At 37.8% G+C, this 20,327-nt stretch overlaps 1 protein-coding gene across 2 annotated transcripts in view; it reads left to right on the top strand.

The window, feature by feature from the left end:
• The window catches only part of GRIA2 (glutamate ionotropic receptor AMPA type subunit 2), an 88,281-nt gene that overhangs the window by 34,997 nt on the left and 32,957 nt on the right, over positions 1–20,327 (top strand). For both annotated transcript variants that reach the window (NM_001076689.3, NM_001185124.2), the window contains 4 exon segments: positions 5,561–5,800; positions 9,972–10,168; positions 14,048–14,101; positions 16,331–16,492. In NM_001076689.3, the coding sequence (NP_001070157.2) occupies positions 5,561–5,800; positions 9,972–10,168; positions 14,048–14,101; positions 16,331–16,492 (653 nt within the window).

Below are 20,327 nucleotides of genomic sequence, written 5' to 3'. Positions count from 1 at the left end.
TTATGAGTCCTAATCATCATGACTTTTTTTACTCTAATAATTGTGAACAGCTTGTGATTCACCGTTATAAAACTAATGTCTTCCAGCAATAGCAACATGACTGTAGATTTAGTCTGAGGTGGGAATCCTGCCAAAAACAATTGCAGTTTCTGCATTATCGCTGGGTCACCATTTTACTTGGAAATACCATCCCTTCTTTTCCCTTCTGCTTCTAAAAGACAAAAAAAACCCCATAAGAATTGCAAGAATTTGTCTTTAGACAAAGTCTAAATGCTTATTTGTAGCATGTTTTTATTACATAGCATAGGTGCCTGCCCACATACCTTTAGTGGAATTTCACACTGAAAAGCACAACATTGAGGTTTTTGTGTGTGACATTGTGACACTGATCACTGGTGATGAAAATTTATTTTTACCTGGATTATAGTTGGTCCCAATTTTGCTGGCTGACCCAGATATGAATTATGTCCATAAAGATTTGTGTGAGAGAAATTTTTATCTCACATTAGGGGAACCTTGGTTGAATTAAATGAGACATTGCATGTGTTTTGCACGTTTCATAATAATTTTAAAAATATAAAATAATTTTGCTTTTACCATATTATTTGTTGGGATTGTTTACCCTGTGTGTGTGTAATTCAGCTTTTCAACCGCAGCTCCTTTAGGCACTTAGACCTGCAGTGACTTGACTTTCCCAGCTGGAGAAAGTGCTTTTTACTTGTCTTTCACTTTGTGCAGGAGAGGAGATCAAAATTCCAGTTTTACGAACCTTCCCCAGAAGAAGACACATGTATGTAAGGACTGATGATTTATCAGGTGTAGAGACTATTAAACAGAGAGTTGTTCACTGTGTTAATCCAAGAGTGCTGTGTTTAAGTAAGTCATGATTAGAGGTGGTACGTGATGAGGGTTTGTGCCTTGTCAGGGAGGATTTTCCATTTGAAAGAACAGGAATTTTCTTCTGAAGAGAGTAGAGTGGCTGCATGTTCGTGTCACTGAAGAGGTACAGTGGAGCACAGGCCAGCAGTATTTACAGGCCTGTCCTGTGGATGGCAGGTGGAATAACACCTTTTTCCCTGCCATGGTTTATCCCTACTAGCTGCTAAGCACTCACAGCCACTCATTCTCCCCTCTGTCCCCAACATAAAGAAAAGATATGGAGAGCAAAAGTGAGAAAACTCATGGGTCGAGGCAAAGGTCTCCAGTGTCAGGAAGGTGAGGAGGATGGGTGATGATTCTGAAAATACATCACCTATGGTTTTCAAATTTTCTGCTTGTTGGCTGCTGTAGGAAACGTTATTCCACCTGTGCCAAAATCGCTGACTGGTGATGCAAGAAAAGCAGTGTGACAGGAGAAATGCATCCTAGGTGTTGGCAGTAGTGACATAAAACATTTTCATTTTTCAGTGGTCCTTTGATAAGACTGTTGTTTTCTCTGTCACCTTATATGTAGTATTAGAATGGTTTAATTCAGAAGGTCACAGTGTACAAGTAACAGTGGTTGCAAAATTCTCATCCAGGAATCCAGAAGTAAACTGATGCTCTATTTTTATGTACATTTTTGAAGGTGAGTTATGAGGCATTAATGCCTTTATTATAGCAAGTTCAGATGATATTTAGCCTTCACTGCACATGGGAAACAATTATTCATGAGTGTGTAGGGAGGTAGTGAGTTGGTTTTGCCTCAGCGAGAGTATAATGATGTGGAGTAGAGCAAGGAGTTCGAGTAACTTAAACAGTAAAGCTATTCAGAAAATTCACAGCCTTTTTCAGAAATCTTTGTCCAACATGACACAGCTGCCCAGAAACAGGGCTCTGATGGGAACATGCTCCCAACAGATGTTGGGCTGGAGGGTGGAGCCTGCTCTTACCAGTACTGACCAGCAGCAGTGAGCAGTCCTGTGGGAGGTGTGCCTGGGTAGGGGGGCTCCTCTGTGCTCAGTGACCGAGTTCTGGGAGGTGAGTGGGTTGAAGAGTAACAGAGAGAGAGAGAGACCAAAAGCTACCTGCTTTCCCTGACTCAGGCTGGACAGGCAGACATTTCATGACAAAAAGAATTCCCTTTCCTCTCTCTGCCTGGGTGTACACAGTGACTTAAGGGATAGGAGGCAGTGGTGCTGGGTTCCTGCCTGGTGTAGCTGGCGTGTCTCCCCTGTGGCTGCCCCACCTTCCCATAACAGGTATGAGGTTCTGCAAGGGAAACTGAACAATAACAAGGACACTGGTTCATCCAGCATGGAAGTGTTGCTGAGGCTGGCCTGTGCTCTGCATCAAAACTTCTTCCATAAAGAAAAAAGATGTGTCATTTCCATAGGAGAGTCCCCTCTGAAGGGAACAGGAGGTACTTTATGCCAACCAGCCCTGCCTCCTTGGGGCTTGGGTTAAGAGAAACCTTCCTGCCCTGAATACTGCCTTTGATTGATTATCCTTGATTTATTTTGATCAATCTGTAATGAAGTTGCAACAAGAAGTATGAGCACGTCCCTGAAGACTGCCCCAAGTCCCTGAAGTCTCTCTGAGAGCAACCAAGAGACTTCAGGGATTTGTGACAACTGGTAGAGGGATCAGGAGCACAAGTGGCATTTTCCTCTATCCTTTCAGGTGTAGAGAAGAGGAGGGGAGAAACAGGAAAAACCAGCAAGCCAGCAGATCAATACCTGGCTCTAAGCCTGATGTCATCAGTAGAATTTTGATTTTTGGGGCTTTTTTTTGGTCATGGGTCAGTTGACTTGACATCAAGTCTACCAGGACTGCGGAGGTCCTGTTGTCTGGAAATTAGCAAAAGTGACACCTATCTACAAGTGTTGGAAGGAAAACCTTGCCTGTCAGCCAAACCTTGATGCTGGGTAAGGTCATCTTGAATGCTCTCACAAGGCACATGCGGGTCAGACAGGTGATCAGGCTCAGCCAGCACAGATTTGTGAAATGCAGGTTCTGCTCATCCAGCCTGATGCCCTTCTATGCCAAGACAACCCTCTTGGTGGGTGAGGGAAAGGCTGTGAATTTTGTCTACCTGCCTTTAGTAAAGCCTTTGACACCATTTTGCACAGCATTATCCTGGAGAAACTGACTGCTTATGGTTTGGAGGAGTAAAAAGCTGGCTGGATGGTCAGGCCCAGAGAGCAGTGATGCATGGAGTTCCATCCAGCTGGCAGTCAGTCACAAGTGCTGTCTCCCAGGACACAGTGTTGAGGCCAGCCCTGTTTGATGTACTCATCAACCATCTGGAGAGGATCAAGTGCACCCTTGGTCAGTTTGCAGAAAACACCAAGTTGGGTGGGCATGTTGTTCTGCTTGAGGGTTGGAAGGCTCCACAGAGGGATCTGCGCAGGCTGGATTCATGTGCCAAGGCCAATTTTATGAGGTTCAACAAGGCCAAATGCCAGGTCTTGCACTTGGCTCACAACAACCCTATGTAGCACTACAGGCTGGAGGAAGAGCAGCTGGAAAGCTGCCCCATGGAAAAGGACCTGGAAGTGCTGGTCAACAGCAGCTGAACATGATCCAGTGTGTGCCCAGGTGGCCCAGAAGGCCAATGGCATCCTGGCCTGGATTATCAATAGAGTGGCCAGCAGGACCAGGGCAGTGACCGTCCCCCTGCACGTGGCACTGTTGAGGCCGCAGCTCAAATCCTGTGTCCAGTTCTGGGCCCCTTAATACAGGAAGGACTCTGAGGTGCTGAAGCATGTCCAGAGAAGGGCAACAGAGCTAGGGAAGGGTTTGGAAGGGTCACAAGTCTTGTGAGTACCAAGTGGAGAACGTGGGAATATTTAGTGTGGGGCAAAGGAGACTCAGGGGAGACCTTATCACTCTCTATAACTGTCTGGAAGGAGGAAGGTGGTCTGTTCTCAGATAACAAGCAACAGAAGAGGAAATGGCCTCAGGTTAGATATTTAGAGGATATTTAAACTGGATATTAGGAAAAATTTCTTCATGAGAGTGGTTGAGAGGCATTGGAACTATTGTCCCAGGGAAGCTGTTGAGTAACTATCATGGATGTCATTAAAAGATGTTGAATGTCACACTTAGGGACACGGTTTAGTGACAGACATGGGCAGCGCTGAGTTAGTCGTTGGACTCTGATAATAAAGGTATTTTCCACTCAAAACAATTCTATGATTCTGTAACGATTTGTAGTTAGAATGGAACAGGTTTGACCATCTTGTACTCCAGCCCTGTAAAATTGCAGCATCCTTTTATTAAGAGGTGTTACTCATCAAGTTTTTTAATCACTTGTATTTTCTCACCTGAGGCGAAATTCTGACCTAATTAAAGTTAATAGGTGAAAACTTAAAACTGTCAGACTCAGAATTTCACTCATTCTGTTTAGGTGCTTTAATTGGAGTAGAGGAATAATTAGGGCATGAGTGATGAGTGGTAGCATAGATACATAGGCAAAGCCATGGAAAGAAGATAGCAATGAGTAGTAACAGGCATAAAGGGATAATATTTATTTTTAAAAAAGAAACAGAATTTTAAAAATAAAGATACAATAAGTTTGAAAGATAAAAATATATTATTAGTTCAAATCTAGGAAATTCTAAAAATAAACCAACTTATTTTTGCCCTATATGAATTGCATTCAAGGATTAGTACACTAAATGGCTGGGCAAAATTAGCATCAATTACACTGTGATTTCTATCTATAAGCAGGTCAGGTGTCTCTAGAAGGATGTGTCTTGTTCAAGGTGACTCTGCAAACCAAAAAATGCATAAGTGATAAGTATGAATTAATCAGAGATTAATATTTCCTCCTGGTACCCTGGGTTTAGAACTTAGGCACTAATATACCCTGCAGTCTCAAAGAAAAGAATAGCCCAGAGGAGCCAGCTCTTTTGCACAGGCTGTCATGGTCAGTCACATTCATCAACTGGCTTGAATTGTCTCCAGATAAAAAGTGAATGATCAGCATGTTATTTACACCTATGAGGTTATTCTTCCTGCAACATGACCGCAAGTGTCATCCAGAAGGACCAGCTTTTGCTGAGTCCTACAAAGCAGGAATTAAAATAATACTTTGATACATGAGGGTTTTAAAGCAAATAGACTTCTTACTGCTCTTGATAGATTTGGGTTTAGTTTTGGCTTTGTGTTTCCACAAATGGAAAGTTATTTGAAGTATTTTGTAGAAAGCTCAGTGAGTCTTAACCTCAGAGGCCATTTATTTTTAACATGACAAAACATTATCTATTTCCATAATGGCTGTGTGTGGTCATAATGTCTCATTTTTTGAGTTGCAACTGCCATTGATGTCTGTCATCACTGCTCTTTACAACATAAATTGCATTTAAGAATAAGTTGGTGAGTTTTATTTCTGCATTTATCACCTAGGAGTGTGCACCGCTGATACTTAATTTTTTTTGGTTTTTTTCTAGTGTAGGTTTTATATTACTGATTGATAATGCTAGCAAATTATCTCCATAGCAGAGTATTACTTTTTTTGCCTGATATTTGTGATCAGATACTTTTCAGACATAGATGTCTCATAAATATATACATTATAGAGTTTTCAATAATTTTTAAAATAAATTCTCTCACTAATTTTCTTTCTTCTTTCTAGTCTGCTCCCAGTTTTCAAGAGGAGTCTTTGCTATTTTTGGATTCTATGACAAGAAGTCTGTAAATACGATAACATCCTTCTGTGGGACTCTTCATGTCTCCTTCATAACTCCCAGCTTCCCAACAGATGGAACCCATCCCTTTGTCATTCAGATGAGACCTGACCTCAAGGGAGCTCTTCTTAGCTTGATTGAATACTATCAGTGGACCAAGTTTGCATATTTGTATGACAGTGACAGAGGTAAGGTGTGGTACTTTTTACCTGCACCCTGTTTGGTAGGTGTATCTCGTTGAAATCTGGAATTCATATTAGATAAGTAAATAATGGAAGAACTATTTACCTCCAACAAGTGTTTAAGTGTAATTGAATCAAGTGTTTCTTACATTTAGAAATGAGCTTTTGGGACAGAAACAAAATTGTTTCAATGAGAATGAAATTTTTATGGTAGGCATTAATAGAATTGCAACTGTTAAGCAATGTAAGATTAGTCACATGCTGTAAAACAGTTTCTATGTAAAGTTTCTTTCTTTTTTTGTTAAAGAAACATCTAAGGAGAAAAAAAAATGATCTGTCTGCTCAGGGCTGAAGGGCTGTCTGCTACCACAGATTCACTCCATGTTTGCAAAATCTGTAGTTGGGCACAAAGCAAGCAATGAATCTTGGATGCAGTCAGTCCCTACTTCTTTGGAGACTGCTTTTGGTATCAAGTTCCTCACCTCTGTTGAGCTTAGATTTTATTGTTGATGTTGATAAACCCAAACCCATTGCTCAGGGCCAATTAACTCCACCATACAGCCTTCTCATGCCCTTTTATGACTGTAGTAGAAATAATGTAGCAGTGTATGAACTTGAAAATGTCACTGGCAAATTGTGGTATATCAGTTATTTTTATAAGAAGCAGCTTTATCCAGAAAAGGTGGAGTATTTGATTGCTTTTTCTGGAATTCCATTATTATCATTCTATTTTCAGGTTGTCCTCACCTAGTAGTCCTTGGCTGACTTTCTTCTATTCTTGCCTGGTCCTATTCTCTTTAAAGAGGCTATTTGGTGGCTTTTCTGTGTGTTCATTGGTCAGAGTTAAATATTAAATGCATTTTTAATTATAAAATGCTAATAGAGTTAAAGCATGGTTATACCACTCCATGGTATTTTGAGTAATGGGGTGACTTTAAATTCCCTGCATTCTGATGCCATTTTATACATGATGATCAGCAGCTGAAGGGGTCTCCTCAAGAAAGTTCTGTATCACTTTTGTGAGCGTTCCAGTTAGAAGAACTAATCCTTGTGCGTAGCCTCCAAAGGTAATGTCGCATGGAACAATGAATGCTAAGCTCATTTCTCTGGCAGTTCCTTTTTAAATTCACATTAGAAATAGAAACGTTCACTGTCTTTTTGGAATGGACAGATGTAAAACTACTTTCTCAGCCAGTACTCTGTCAGTCATCTGGTGGTGGGCAGAATGTGATGTGCATGTGATTTATATTTAGGAAATACTGAAAAACACCAAGTTCTTGTGAGCTGCACTGTCTGGATCTGACCAGGAATAACTGCATCAGATTGCTCTTTTTACCACCCTTTGGTTCTTCCTTTTTTTTCTTACCTCTTGGTTTTAATTGTGGCAAGGCACCCCAGTGATAACAAGCTCCAAGGCATGAAGCTCCTACCTTTATGTGGAGTAAATGGTTGCTCCTCAGTGCTCCCCACAGATTGCGTGAGGTTAGCCTGCAGAGTCGAGCAGTTTGTAGCCAGCTACATTGACATCAAATCCCAGATACACAAGTCCATAGTTCTTTAAGCACTTCTGCCTCTTGCTGTAGTGACAGTGCTGTATATTTAAGGAATGACACAGAATTGAAGATGTTCCCACCTTCAGGACTGAGATAAAAAAGGCAGAGATTTACTCTTCATGCAAACTATGACGGCTAATAATTAGTTTGATGACTTATTCCTAAAGAATTGTTTATTGCTGGTGTTAGAGCACTTCTGTGTTTAGGGACTGACTGGCTGAAGTACAGGGCAATTTGCTGTCATTCCTGTCCATAAGGAGTGAGGCCATTCAGTATATGTGTGCCCAAGCTATTACTGTCTTAATACAGTACTTATTCTCATGTAATGTGGAGTAGTCTCCTTTAACATCCTTAGATCTACTCTGCCATTACTAACACTAAGTTTTGGAAAAAGCAGTAGCATTGTTATAAGATTCTATCTGTAAAAGAATTGCTGAGTTATTCAGCCTCTCTTCCATCTTCCTTTTCAAAGCTTACTGCTTTAAAAGTTTGTCTCATGATAACCAAAAGAGGTTCAGGACATGAGTTTCCCAGGCAAAAGCGCTCATGGAGCTTAAAAAATAGCAACTGAAGTTGCTGGAGTTTTCTCCTCTGCAGTCTCCCACTTTTGTTACTACTCTCTAGAAAATTTAACTTTCACAAAAGTATTGCTGCAAATGCTTTCTGTTTGTTGTTTTAGTTTTGTTTGTGTTTTTGCACCATGTTATTGCTATCAGAATAAGCTAAGCTGTATGGGGATGACAAATCTGCCACCAAAAAAAAAAATTAAGCAAGCAATCCAGGCAGCCATTTGATATCTCTGCAGAGAGTACGTCAAGAAAAGAGAAACCCTGGGAAAAACAGAAGATTAGAGGAGTGAAATATAGGAACCCTTTGCAATGGGTGGTATTAGTATTAATAGTCCTTATTAATTTGTGCCTGGTTGAGATTGTTTAACTCAGGAAATTTAGACAAGTTGGAGGACTTGAAATCTGCTCAATGAGATTTGAAACAATTATTCAGAATGAATGGTTTCATTTTGGCTTTGTCTTTTTTTTTAATTTTAATTCATCATTTCAAGCAGTATTTTGAGGTTTAAACATACTTTAGTGCTTTTCAGTGTTTTAAGATGCTCCCTGCATCTCTCAGCTTGCTTAGATTACTAATATTTCCCTTTTCAACACAAGTTGTACAGATTCGTCTTTAGGATTTGAAATAGTTTATATGTACTGCTGGACTGTAGTTGTCTGTGATTTTAAAATAAATATTCATTACATGACATACAAAACTCAATATCAGTCTTTCTTAAAGAGACTTGGCAAACCAGAAATTATATAAGACAATAATTCAATTTATGCTTTTGGAAGCCTGCCATTTTCTGCCTTTGCTGATGACCAGTCTTGTGTAGTGCTGTATGTCATTACCATTTTCACTGATGAAGATGAATTGCTAAACACTGACCAATCTTAATTTAATATTATGCCTACAGACTGTGAGACAGATTAATTCTTTGTGCTCTCCTTCTATGTTTATGGGTATAACTACTATTATTTCTCATGAGAGTTATACCTGAAGTTCCCTTTACATACCATGTCAGAATTTGTCTCAAAGAAATTACTCCTGATATTTGGTGGTTTCAGGAGAGAAGAATGTGCAAAAATGTCAATTCACTCATAAGAAAGTCTAATTTTTTTTCCTGTAATAGTATCTGGTATCCCTAAAACTGCTCTCTAGAATCATGTAGAATTCTCTGGTAGGAATTCAAATATGATAAGTCTCATTCTTGTACTACTGGAAGTCATTAAAATTGTACTTTTTGTATAACAGGAATTAATTGCCAGCAGTAATTTTCATGTTTCTCTACTACATTAGCTCATCCCTAAAAAGAAAATCTGTCAAGTAAAATCTTCACTGGTTTTACAGTATATTGTAGGCAGTTGCATCTGTACAAACGTTACATCTTCCTATCAGGAACTTGCCAAATGTATGAAATGGAAGGAAGGAAGCTTCTCTGCACTGCTTGTAGGTGTTAGCATTGAGTCTGCTTATCTATATGGAAAAATATATCTCAGCACATCTTTCATAATCAGGGATGTGACTGTAGGCAGTAGAAATAATAAATCCATTACCATCACTGCAGAACATGGGAATTCTGCCATAGACTTCAGTGAGGTCTGGGTTTAAATACAGTTCTGCTCAAGTGCTGGGAACAAAAGCTGTTCAATAGCTGTTGTTTAAGTAGCTGATCCTTTAATAAGGCTGATCCTTTTTTTAATAAGTGGCTGATGCTTTTGCTGTAATTGGATCACTCCTCTCCTAGAAGATCTCTTTCCTACTCTGTGGAATTCCAGCAGTGGCTCAGTGAAAACAGCAAAGTCCAGTTCTGAAGAAGATTGGGCCAAAGCCAAAATTTGCTCTTAAAAGGCTTTACCTTGATGCCTTGCAGTGATGCAAATGGAAATTTCATGCACTAATAATTGATTTGGCCCACATATATCTTAGTTTCTGATTTCTACCTACTTGTGACAGGTCAAAAAACTTACAGGAGACCTTAAATAAGTGATCGCACAAATCACGTTGTAGAAGCTTGTTAATTCCTGAAGCTTTGTCAGTCATATCTTCTGTTTTCTCCTGTGCTTCACTAGGCTTATCAACGTTGCAAGCTGTGCTGGATTCAGCTGCTGAAAAGAAATGGCAAGTGACTGCTATCAATGTAGGAAATATTAACAATGAGAGAAAAGATGAAACATACCGTTCACTGTTTCAAGATCTAGAGGTAAAAAAGGAAAGGCGGGTGATTTTGGACTGTGAACGCGATAAAGTCAACGACATTGTTGATCAGGTTTGCTATTCTCCTTTCTTCAGTGACAGCAGTTAGCAGTATTCTATAAGTAAATGTAATGAGTTCATTTGTTTTGATGGTATTTTTGTGATTTTTATGAATCATTTGGCAGTGACAAGTTTGTATTGAGGACTGCATACGTGCCAGGGAGAAAGTGAATGTACAAATCCTATAATCCCTCCCTTTGCTCAAAGGCAAGATAATTCTATCTGGATGATCCTGTATAGTTTTCTATCCTGGTTATTTAAAGTAAAAACAGTAATTTACAAAATACCTTGTTCAGACTATTTTACAGCCCAAGTAGTATACTATATTATACATAGTTGATACACTATTATATCCGGTCCAGTATAAGTAGTTATGTCTAAGGATTAGTTCTTTTTACACCTAGAAGGTATTTTCTCCCTCTGATGCATTTTCTGAGAACCTTTTATGTCTAGGGGAGACTGTATCACAGTTTCTCTTTCTCATTTAATGCCCTTCAAAATTTGTGTTTTGAAGCTCTTTGTCATTTGTACTTTCCTTGCTTGTCTCTTCATTTTGTTTCACTCTTAAAGTGTGTTAACCAAAACTGGATGCTGTTTTTCATAGCTAATTCCTCCTGAGCTTTAAAAAGAACAGCAAAATCTCTTCTCTCCATGCAAATTATTTGCCAAAATAACTTTTTTTAAAACTGTTCTTTTTAGCAACATTATCACGGTACTCTGCTTCAAATTACTGCATTACTTTGAAATCTACCACTTCAGTCCTAGAGTCTAGGAAGTTCTTACTGGCTCTGTACCTTCCTATTTTTCATGCATGCAGAGCACAATGGAAAATTGTAAGGATAGTTCCCTGTTGGCTTGAGCTTCATCATGTGAGACTGTGTAGCATCAGTAGGGATGTATCATCAGAGTATGGATGTATTTGTTTGAAGGTTTTTTGAAGGGCTTGTTATTTTGGTCTTTGTTTTGAAGGTCATTATATTTTGAAGAGGCTCAGACAATGAGCAGTGTCCTTAATGGAGTACATTGTGTTTGTGTGTTTTATTTGGAATTCATATCCACAAGCTCTTTTTCTAATTTTCAGGATAAATTTGAATTTGATCCTGTTCTCAAGAGCATTTGATGTCTGAGAGTGTGATCTCTCTATCACCTGCAATATTTCAAAATCATATTTTCTGACTTATCAATGTCAAGAAATGTACAATGATATGAAACTTTGGCTGGCTGTAATTTTATTTAGTTTCACCTTTTAGCCACTTTTTATAGACAAGAGCCATCTTTACCCTTCACTTACCACTCATTTTTACAGTCTTTGTTTCATAATAGACCTATTTTCATCTTTGTCTGCTTCTTACTTTGATTGCAGTTCTGGGATATTTTTCTTGCCCTAGTTGCACTTTGATGGATTCTGCCTTTTTTAGACCCTGAGAGTTTCTCAGCTTATCCCCACAGACTTGTGCTATTCCTCAAACACACAGCTGGCTAAGCTTTTGTTTCTGCTGTTTTGATTTGTAAATCACTAAAGAATCCTAGATAACTGAATCAGCCTCACAGGTCAGTTAATGTAACTCTAGTTAGTTGTTCTCCTCTAAATAGCTTACTGCTATGCTGGAATATGTTCTCTAAAACTGTTTGCAGCTATTCCAAATGGGTTTAGTTTTGGAATTCTCTTCACAAGATAGCCTAGTTGTTTCTGCACTTTGGTCTGGTTTTTAAGTTCATTATACTTACACTCAGTAACTTCCCTTCCTTACATTTAAAGGTAAACCCACTTTCTATTTCTCAAGCAGCCTAAAAGAAAGTCTAACTAACTGATTCTCTAATAATTTTCTCCGTCCCTTAAAATTAAATGCAGAACAATGGATTTCTTGGCCTGTGAGTATGCCTTGAGTGTGTTCTTCTGATTTTCTTTACTAATAGCAGTGTACTTTAGATCTTGCTTTGCTACCAGATTTATTTTTTGAAAAATTATTTTAATTCCTGCCCTGAAAAAAAGCCCTCAGAAATTTCCTTAATTTCATGAGGATGCCTGAAGTAGACACATCATATCAGTATCCCTTTTTCTATGTATTTTTACTGTAAGAAATACAGCAGGCTTTCTGTTAACCAGATTTTCCTTGAATATATCAGTACTATTTGCATTGCTCGATACATAAAGGAACAACTTCTTCAATTCCTTCCTTGCTTTCTATTGTTGAACAAATGTTTCATTTTAGTCCTATGATTTATCCTGCAAATATTTTAAACTGCAGTGACAGTCTCAGGTGCACCCAGTTACGCTTTGTAGGCCTTGGATCTTTGTATAGGCACAAAATGTATTTGCAAAGTCGCTTCATCATTCTTGGTTTTTTGTCTTGTGTTATAGTTTCTCTTCAGATTTCAACGATTCATGTAAGTTGAAAAATATTTCAGTTCCCCAGCTCTCCTCAGACTAGTTTATATTCCTCTTCTCTGATGTGGGGAGTCTGTGTTACTATGCTCTTCATTATATGGCTTCTGTCTCTTCTCAGGCAGCTTCCTTTGCAGAATCTCATTTCACCCTGATAGCACCCTTTGGGCAACTCTGTAATTACTGCCACTATTTGTCTATCCCTGCTAGAGAAGGTCCTCTGAACTGCTGAATAGCTTTTGTGTGTGCACAGCTCCTTCATCATGGCTTTTGATACTACCACTGAATTTTCTTAGTTTTAACTGGCAGCATCCTTAGTGTTCATGTGGACAAGTGGCAAGTTATAGCAAGCTGAGTTAATGAAAGAGTACACAGTGGCAGCTAGAGCAGAATTAGTGAGCATTGTTCCAAAGGCTTGCAGCTACTGGTTGTCTTCTCAGATACCAATGATGGCAAAACATTTCATACAGAAGATCTAATCTATTTGGTCTAACTGAAATTTCTTTGGAAGCAGCAGCTATGTAAGAAATACACCTGAAAATAGTTCTTAAACCTCTTAAAAAGTAGTTAGTCTTAAGTAGTCTAATCCAAGTAATTGTTTTGGGATACTTAAATTCCTATATATATATTGACCTCAAAAGAGAAACAATTTAATTACTTCCATGGCCTATGTGATGCGATCCCTCTCAGTCTCAAACTCTAGTAATGTAAACTCAGTGTCAAAACTGCTTTCAGTTATATTTCTGTAACTTCATTAAACCAAGTATTTGGAAGGTTGTCCACTAGTACCCTGATATAAGTTTCAAGATACCTAATCTGAATATTTTAGTTATATGTTAAGTCAGGAAATTAATGAGTCATCCTGTCAATTTAAGTTCATTGTTCTCAATGTTCAAAAGATGGAATAAACCTCTAGACTCCTCATGTCTTACACGTCCTTCCTCTGGAGAAGTGCTTAGCTTCAAAATGCAAACTTCCCCATGCAGACACAGTCTTAATTAGGCTTATTTGGGAGAAGAATCCATGCTACAGGTCTGCCAGCAGAGACTGTTGAGAAACCACCAGCTGCCTTTGAGGGAGATTATGAGGAAGACTTAGGGCAATAAACAATTTGAACTTTACAAGGCTTCCTCATTATTCATTAATGTCAGTGGGCAGAATCTAGCAGGAGTCTGTGAGACACAGTGTTTCTAACACGTGATGCCTGCTCTCTCCTGGCTGGTTGTGCCTTAATACACACCATAGTAATTAGCTTTCAGCTCCTGTGTCTGGAGGGACTCTCCCTCTTGGGACTTGGACTTCAAAGTGACTAATTTCTACCAGCAAAGGGTATGTTGAGTGGTGCATTAGGTAAAATAAAGGATAAAGTATTGCACAAACTCAGTATTGTATGCCATAAAGCTCTTAACTAGCTTTTACATCATACTGCATTTTGTACCTTTCAAGTCTTTGTCTGTATACCGGGTGAACATTCTCCATTATGGGGGTATTTCTTCTTTTTTACAGGTCATCACAATTGGTAAACATGTTAAAGGATACCACTATATCATTGCAAATCTGGTAAGCATTCTTAGTGTTTAAAATACCTGTATTGCTCATTTGACTGTTTGTGGAAGCACATCAACTATTATTTTGTTTTGAATACATCTCAGAAAACAGGAAAAAAACTAGATGCCTTTATCCTTGCAAAATTAATGCATGTGTTGAGATTATATTTGTTTATTGGCTGAGTTTTTTCAGGCTTTAAATGCCTCTTATCATATTCCCATAAACGGGAATGAAGGTTGCTCAGCATCTTCAATAGAACTCCTCTTTTTTTACATACTTTAGAAAAAGAGGGTATGTAAAGAGGATATCTTTATCATAAGATGATAGACTCATTCAGCAAAGTGATGATTTCTCTCTCACAACTTTTAAACTATTTTAGAATCACGGTTCTCATGTTTCATTCGGCTAGACTAGCGAGTCTCAGATTTCCATATTTCATCCCTCATATCAGCTGGGTGATCAGTCTGAATTCATGTTTTCTTGAACTTTGGTGATCAGACTGTATAGCTAATAGTGTTCCTGCAGGGAAAGTTCAGAAAACTCACTAAATTCTGTCAAGATAATTTTTTTTGAAATTGTGTCTATAGGTGAAGGGCCATTTTACAGATATTAAAGTCTATAAACACTTACTGAAGCTAAGGGAACTAATCCAGGTTTCTTTTGTAATAGACAAAGCAAATTCTGCATGCTCAAATCTCAGATATCCTGTTCATTTATTCTTGAGCTGTGATAGTGTTTGATACAAATTCCAGCAGGGCCCAGAGTGCCCCAATTAACACTGTCTTCCACAGTGCTTTGAGGAGCCTGAGGAAACAGAAGGAGCATGGTGTGTCTTTGGCACTTGAGGCATAACCCCTGTCTCCTCCCAGCCTTTGATGGAAACACTTCTCCCTCCAGGCAGGCAGTGCTCTGAAGAGTCATGTGGGTGCCACAGTGTAAAGAAGCCTTTTGCTTTAAAGGCCTCTTTAAAAGCTGAACACTGGGGTTTCATTCTTATATCTTAATAACTAATTTTTGGATAAAGAAGTTGAGGTGCTGATATTCATAAAGCAGGCATAAAAGTCTTACAATATGTGAGAAATTACCTGTTAGACATCTGTGGTTTGCATTGCAAATGTTGGATAAACAGTATTTTCTACCTTAAGGGAAATTGTAGAAAATGCGCCCAGTGGATTTCATTATGTTAACTGGTTGCTCTTTTAGCTATTGCTTTAAATTTGTAACAGTAAATCCATAATATCTAAAAACTACTGAATCTTATGTTTTAAAGGTGTTAAATATCATGTATAAAGTGTTTATGGAAGTGATTTTAAAAACTTTGTTTTCTCTGTCAGAAGGAAAAATTCTGTAGCATTTGAGTAATATCTTCACTGAGTCCACCTGCTTTCTTCTTTTTGATCTGTAGTAGTATTCTCCTCCAGTCTGATCAATCATTAGAGAAATTTATCTATTTTGAAAATTAAAAAATGCTGCTAGATGGAGAAGAGGTTTGAATCTACAATGAATGTTCCTGCTCAACTGTCAAGTTACATGATCCGTGTAGAAGTGTCTGTATTAGCAGACAACAACACATGAGGATCATTAATATACAATAATTAGAGAGCATCTAGTATATTATAGCAATTGTAGCAACTTATGTTACTGTGATTTAAATTTGCTGCTTCTTTTTTTATTCACTCACAACATCCATTTATAATGAAGTGTCTGACATCATTATTTCATGTAAATGCATTTGTATGGTTATTTGGTTGAGGTTAAATCAAAGAAATCAGAACACAAGGACTTTTTGTAAGAATGAGAAGTAGCTTTTTATGTCGAGGGGAGGAGGCAGTGAAGATGGTAAGTCCTTCCACATGCTTTAGAGTTCCTAAAAAAGAGGATACAGCTGTGGCTGTAAGTATTCCTGCCTAAAACATGCTCGCCTGTTACTCATGTGTGGTGTTCCCTTTCTCACCTAAGTGGTCCCCTTGAAATTAACAGGATGTTTAGGATGGCAAGTACAGGTCCTCTCAGCCCTTGCTCTCTACAAAAGTGCTTGTCTAGTGGGCAGCAAGAAGCATTGCTGGCTGATGGAGCTGATGACTTAATCCTGGCAGCCCAGGATTTAAGCTGGATTCAGTTTGAGGAAAGTGTTGGCTTACTGCTCTGCAGTAGAGGTCATATGGAAACTCTTTCTTTTTATACACTATTAAGAGAAGTGCCAAAACTGTTAAAATAACAGACAATTTTTTCTGTGCTCAGGGATTTACTGATGGAGATTTGTCAAAAATTCAGTTTGGAGGAGCTAATGTCTCAGGATTTCAGATAGTTGACTATGATGATCCTGTGGTGTCAAAATTTATACAACGTTGGTCAACACTGGAGGAGAAAGAATATCCTGGTGCACACACTAGTACAATAAAGGTATGTCTTATGTTTGTTTTAACTGCACTAGAAGTACGGGAAGTTAAGGGTTTTGAATAGAAATGCAAGAGACAGAGAAAGCCCTTGAAAATCAATAGTCCCAATACAATTTTATATTTCTCTGGGGTACTTTTAACATTCTCTGTCATAGGACTGATTGAGCAAAGATGCTACACTTAAAAATTAAGACAAAATGTTCAAGACAATTTTTTTCTTGTGTCACTGTAAATTTGTGCCTGGCAGCTTGTTAGGTAATTGGTTTAGATATGATAGATTGATGATAGATTAACTAGATCTACTGACTTTTTTTTTATTTTTCTTTTTCTCTGTTTTAAAATGTTTCTCTTTCTCTGTATTTTTAAATATTTAAAGACAAATATTAATTATGCTTTCGGGGAGCACATATTACTTTTATAATGTAACATAATAACCCAAAGAAATGTTTAGACAGTTTCTTTGAGACAGATGCCTAAGTTCTACAAAGACTTAAAAAGTTAAGTTCTATGCCTGACATACAGGATTGTGGTCTGATTTCAGGCCTGCATGATACACAGTGTAACACTGGGCAGGTGGTTTAGCTTTTTTACCTCAGCTTTACTTCTGGATAAGACTAGGGTAATAGTACCTTCTCACTTTCTCTAACTATCATGACGATCAATTAGTGGCTGCAAGATATGAAAAAGAATAATTCAATTTTAATGTTAGATAATTTTTAGATAATACAATCAGAAATTTTAATAAGAACATATTCTTAAATAGCTCTAAAAGATAAAAAAATAAGTTGCAAATGTTCTATCCGTATCTTTTTTTATGCTGTAGTTTGAATATGAAGCCTGTATAATTAAATAGATAAAAAGTTCAGCATGGAAGGAAGAACCATTTTTTTCAAAGGCCTAGTAGAAAAGTCCTTTAAAACACACAACCTTATTTTTAATTTAAAAAATAATATAGATTCCTTTTTTTATGAAGCCAAGTTTGGTAATAATTTAGTCAAAGTGATTTTTTTATGTGGTTATTTTTGTAGTTTAAAATCTTTATGACAGACGTAGTGAATTTCTTACATGATGTTTGAAACAGTAAACTGGAGTCTGTGTCAGGTCTTTAGGTACATTTGTATTACAGATGTGTAGTATATGTAATCTGTATTACTCTCATTTAGGAAAAAGGGAAGGGATTGGCTGTGGAGAATTAACAGAATCCTTTTGACTCTCTGATTCTTGAGTGCCCGAATCTACCTACATATCCATGTTGCAGAATCATAGTCTGGAAATAATAATAGAGAAATACATAAAACATATGAATATCGTGAAGAACTCAAACTGAAACCAAAATGCAGTTTTTATCAGTGATGGAAAAATAAATGGGTGAGACACACAAGGTCTCTGGTGTTACTTATGCTGGAGGGAAATTGCATGTGTGTTAGATAACATGAAGTGGCTGCAATGTTGTATTAAAGCACTAAAATCTCCAACTCTGTCACAGGTATTCCCCTCATTTCCTCCATGATAAATCCTTTCAATTCTAGTAGAAATTGAAAGAGTTGAAGGAGGGTATTTGCAATATCTTCTGATTTTGTTATGGATAGGAAAAGTAAAGTATCTGGAATTTCATTAATTGAGAACACTTTTTAAATTAGTTTAAAAGGCCGACCTCTCTTCCTTTTTATATTGTTTGCTCAAGACATATATAGGACTGCACTGATACTCACTTAAGAAATTGAGACCTATGTTAGATTATCAGATAACTTATAAATGCTAGAAGTATTGATGGTGAGGAAAGTGTGGATGTATATTGCAATATTTGGTGACATTGATTGTATCAGTGACTGTATTTCTTTGTGTAGCTTTCTATCTCTTGCTGTTATACACAAATTACTTGTCATTTTTTCTTGTCTTTACAGGTAGGGTTAGAGATATGTCACATTTCATTCCCACCCTTGTGGGAGCTAGAGGCAGGGCAGAATCGTAGAAATCATGGAAGCAGGGCCAGAAAGGTCACTGAGCAATCAGTCACCTGTCTGTCCTGCTTGCCTGAAGTCAGAATCAGATAAACCTGTGCAGTTCCTCTGAGTAGTGATTTCATGGCTTCTCCAAGCATCTATTTCAGCACTTAAATGATCTTCGTTTTGGCTTTTGTCTAACCTTAATCAGCCTTTATATCACCTAATCCATTACTCCTTTATATGTTTCTAATGGCTGTGAGAGGCTTCTGCTTTTTCATTGTCCTCCTGTATTTGAAAATGGCTGCCACCCTTTCTGCCTTGATTTCCTCCCTGCAAAATAAAATAATCCCTTTTTCTTATGAATTTTCTGCTCTCAGATCCTGTTTGTCATTTTGCTCTGGAACCTTTCTATTTGGTACCTCTTTGAAATGCCAGACTGGCTACTGCAACACATCTGAGTGCTATGATGAGGAAATGGAAATAATGGCATCGTGTGTCTCAGAGACAGTACTCATTTCAGGGGGTTCTTTTGTATTAGTTTCTTATTACTTTTTTTTTTTTTCCTCTCCTTACCACCAGGACACTAGTGAGATGTATTTCTCGTGGGATACATACTAACAGCCAAATCTGCTTCTGCATTGCTTTCTTGTGCTGCTGCTGATTTAGATGGGCTCATACCATATCTGTCCACTTAAACATTACTTTTATGTACAGGCTTTTTTCATCAACTTGTGCTGAATTGCATTTCTTACCTGTCCTTTGTGAGTATTTCATTCCTTCTTATGTTGTTATTCTAGCTCTGTTGCCCTCTGCTTCTGTATAAACATCTAGATTACTGAGCAGGTTAATGCACTGGTCTCCTACTTGTCCCTTAAGTGATCTTACAAATAGCTTTTCTCCCCTTTTGATTTTGAGGTAGCTGTCTAAATTGCCAGTGCTGATAAATGAACTTTTGCTCCCAGTCCCGTGGAATCCAGAAAACTCTTGCTGCAGGTTCTGTATGAAACAGATAGGAAGGCTGACAAGAGCCCTGCATCATCAGTATAGAAATGATAGGTGGTTACATGCCCCTAGCAGGTAATATTATCTCTGGGATTGTAACTGTTCTATCATTGCAGACAAAAGCATTGCAACTCTGTTGTATTATCTTCCTTTTGTAATCCAAAAGCAAGTGTGCAATAATTTCACATTACAAAATGCAAGTCAATGGACTATGACTGAGCTGATAAGACATATCACAGCATCCAAGTACAGTCCTGAAAATAAAGACACCCTTTCTAAGAAAAAGTGTATTTCAAAGGAACATGCTCTTCAAGAAAGAAGAGCATTACTAAAAGCCTCTTCCACAGATGCCCAGAAGAGAATCTGTCTCAAATTGCTTTTAAAATGTAACTTTACAATTTATAAAATATTAATTATAAAAAATTACTGTCTTAGGACATAGATGAGAAAAGACACTGATCTCATTTGTTGCTGCACTGTACCTGTGCTGATAAAAGCATGTTTTATAGATTAAGCAGGGTGCTTAAAACTAGTGATTTGCAGACTTTTTTACAGAATATTTTTGCATCTTTGACAATTAATGCTGGTTCAGGGTTTACTTCAAATTAAATTTAAAACATTTCTGTTGTAACCAAGGGTGTTACTAGTCTATGATGCAGTTCTAGAAGAGCTAATGTGTAGATCTTGAAACATAGAGTTGAGCATCCTGGCTAATTTTTTGTCAAGTCACACAAAGAAAAAGAAAATGTTTCATTTTATAAAGGCCTAATAATAACAAGTGGAAATTTTCTTTTGATTCAGTACTGTGTATTTACAAATATGCTGGGGTTTTTGAGCCTTAATGTTGTTCCAGGCTGTTACATTTAAGGCAAGCTTCTTGATTTTGTGGTA

The sequence above is a fragment of the Taeniopygia guttata genome, chromosome 4, assembly GCF_048771995.1.
Source record: "Taeniopygia guttata chromosome 4, bTaeGut7.mat, whole genome shotgun sequence".
Taxonomy (NCBI): domain Eukaryota; kingdom Metazoa; phylum Chordata; class Aves; order Passeriformes; family Estrildidae; genus Taeniopygia; species Taeniopygia guttata.
This window is presented reverse-complemented; position numbering and strand designations above follow the sequence as displayed.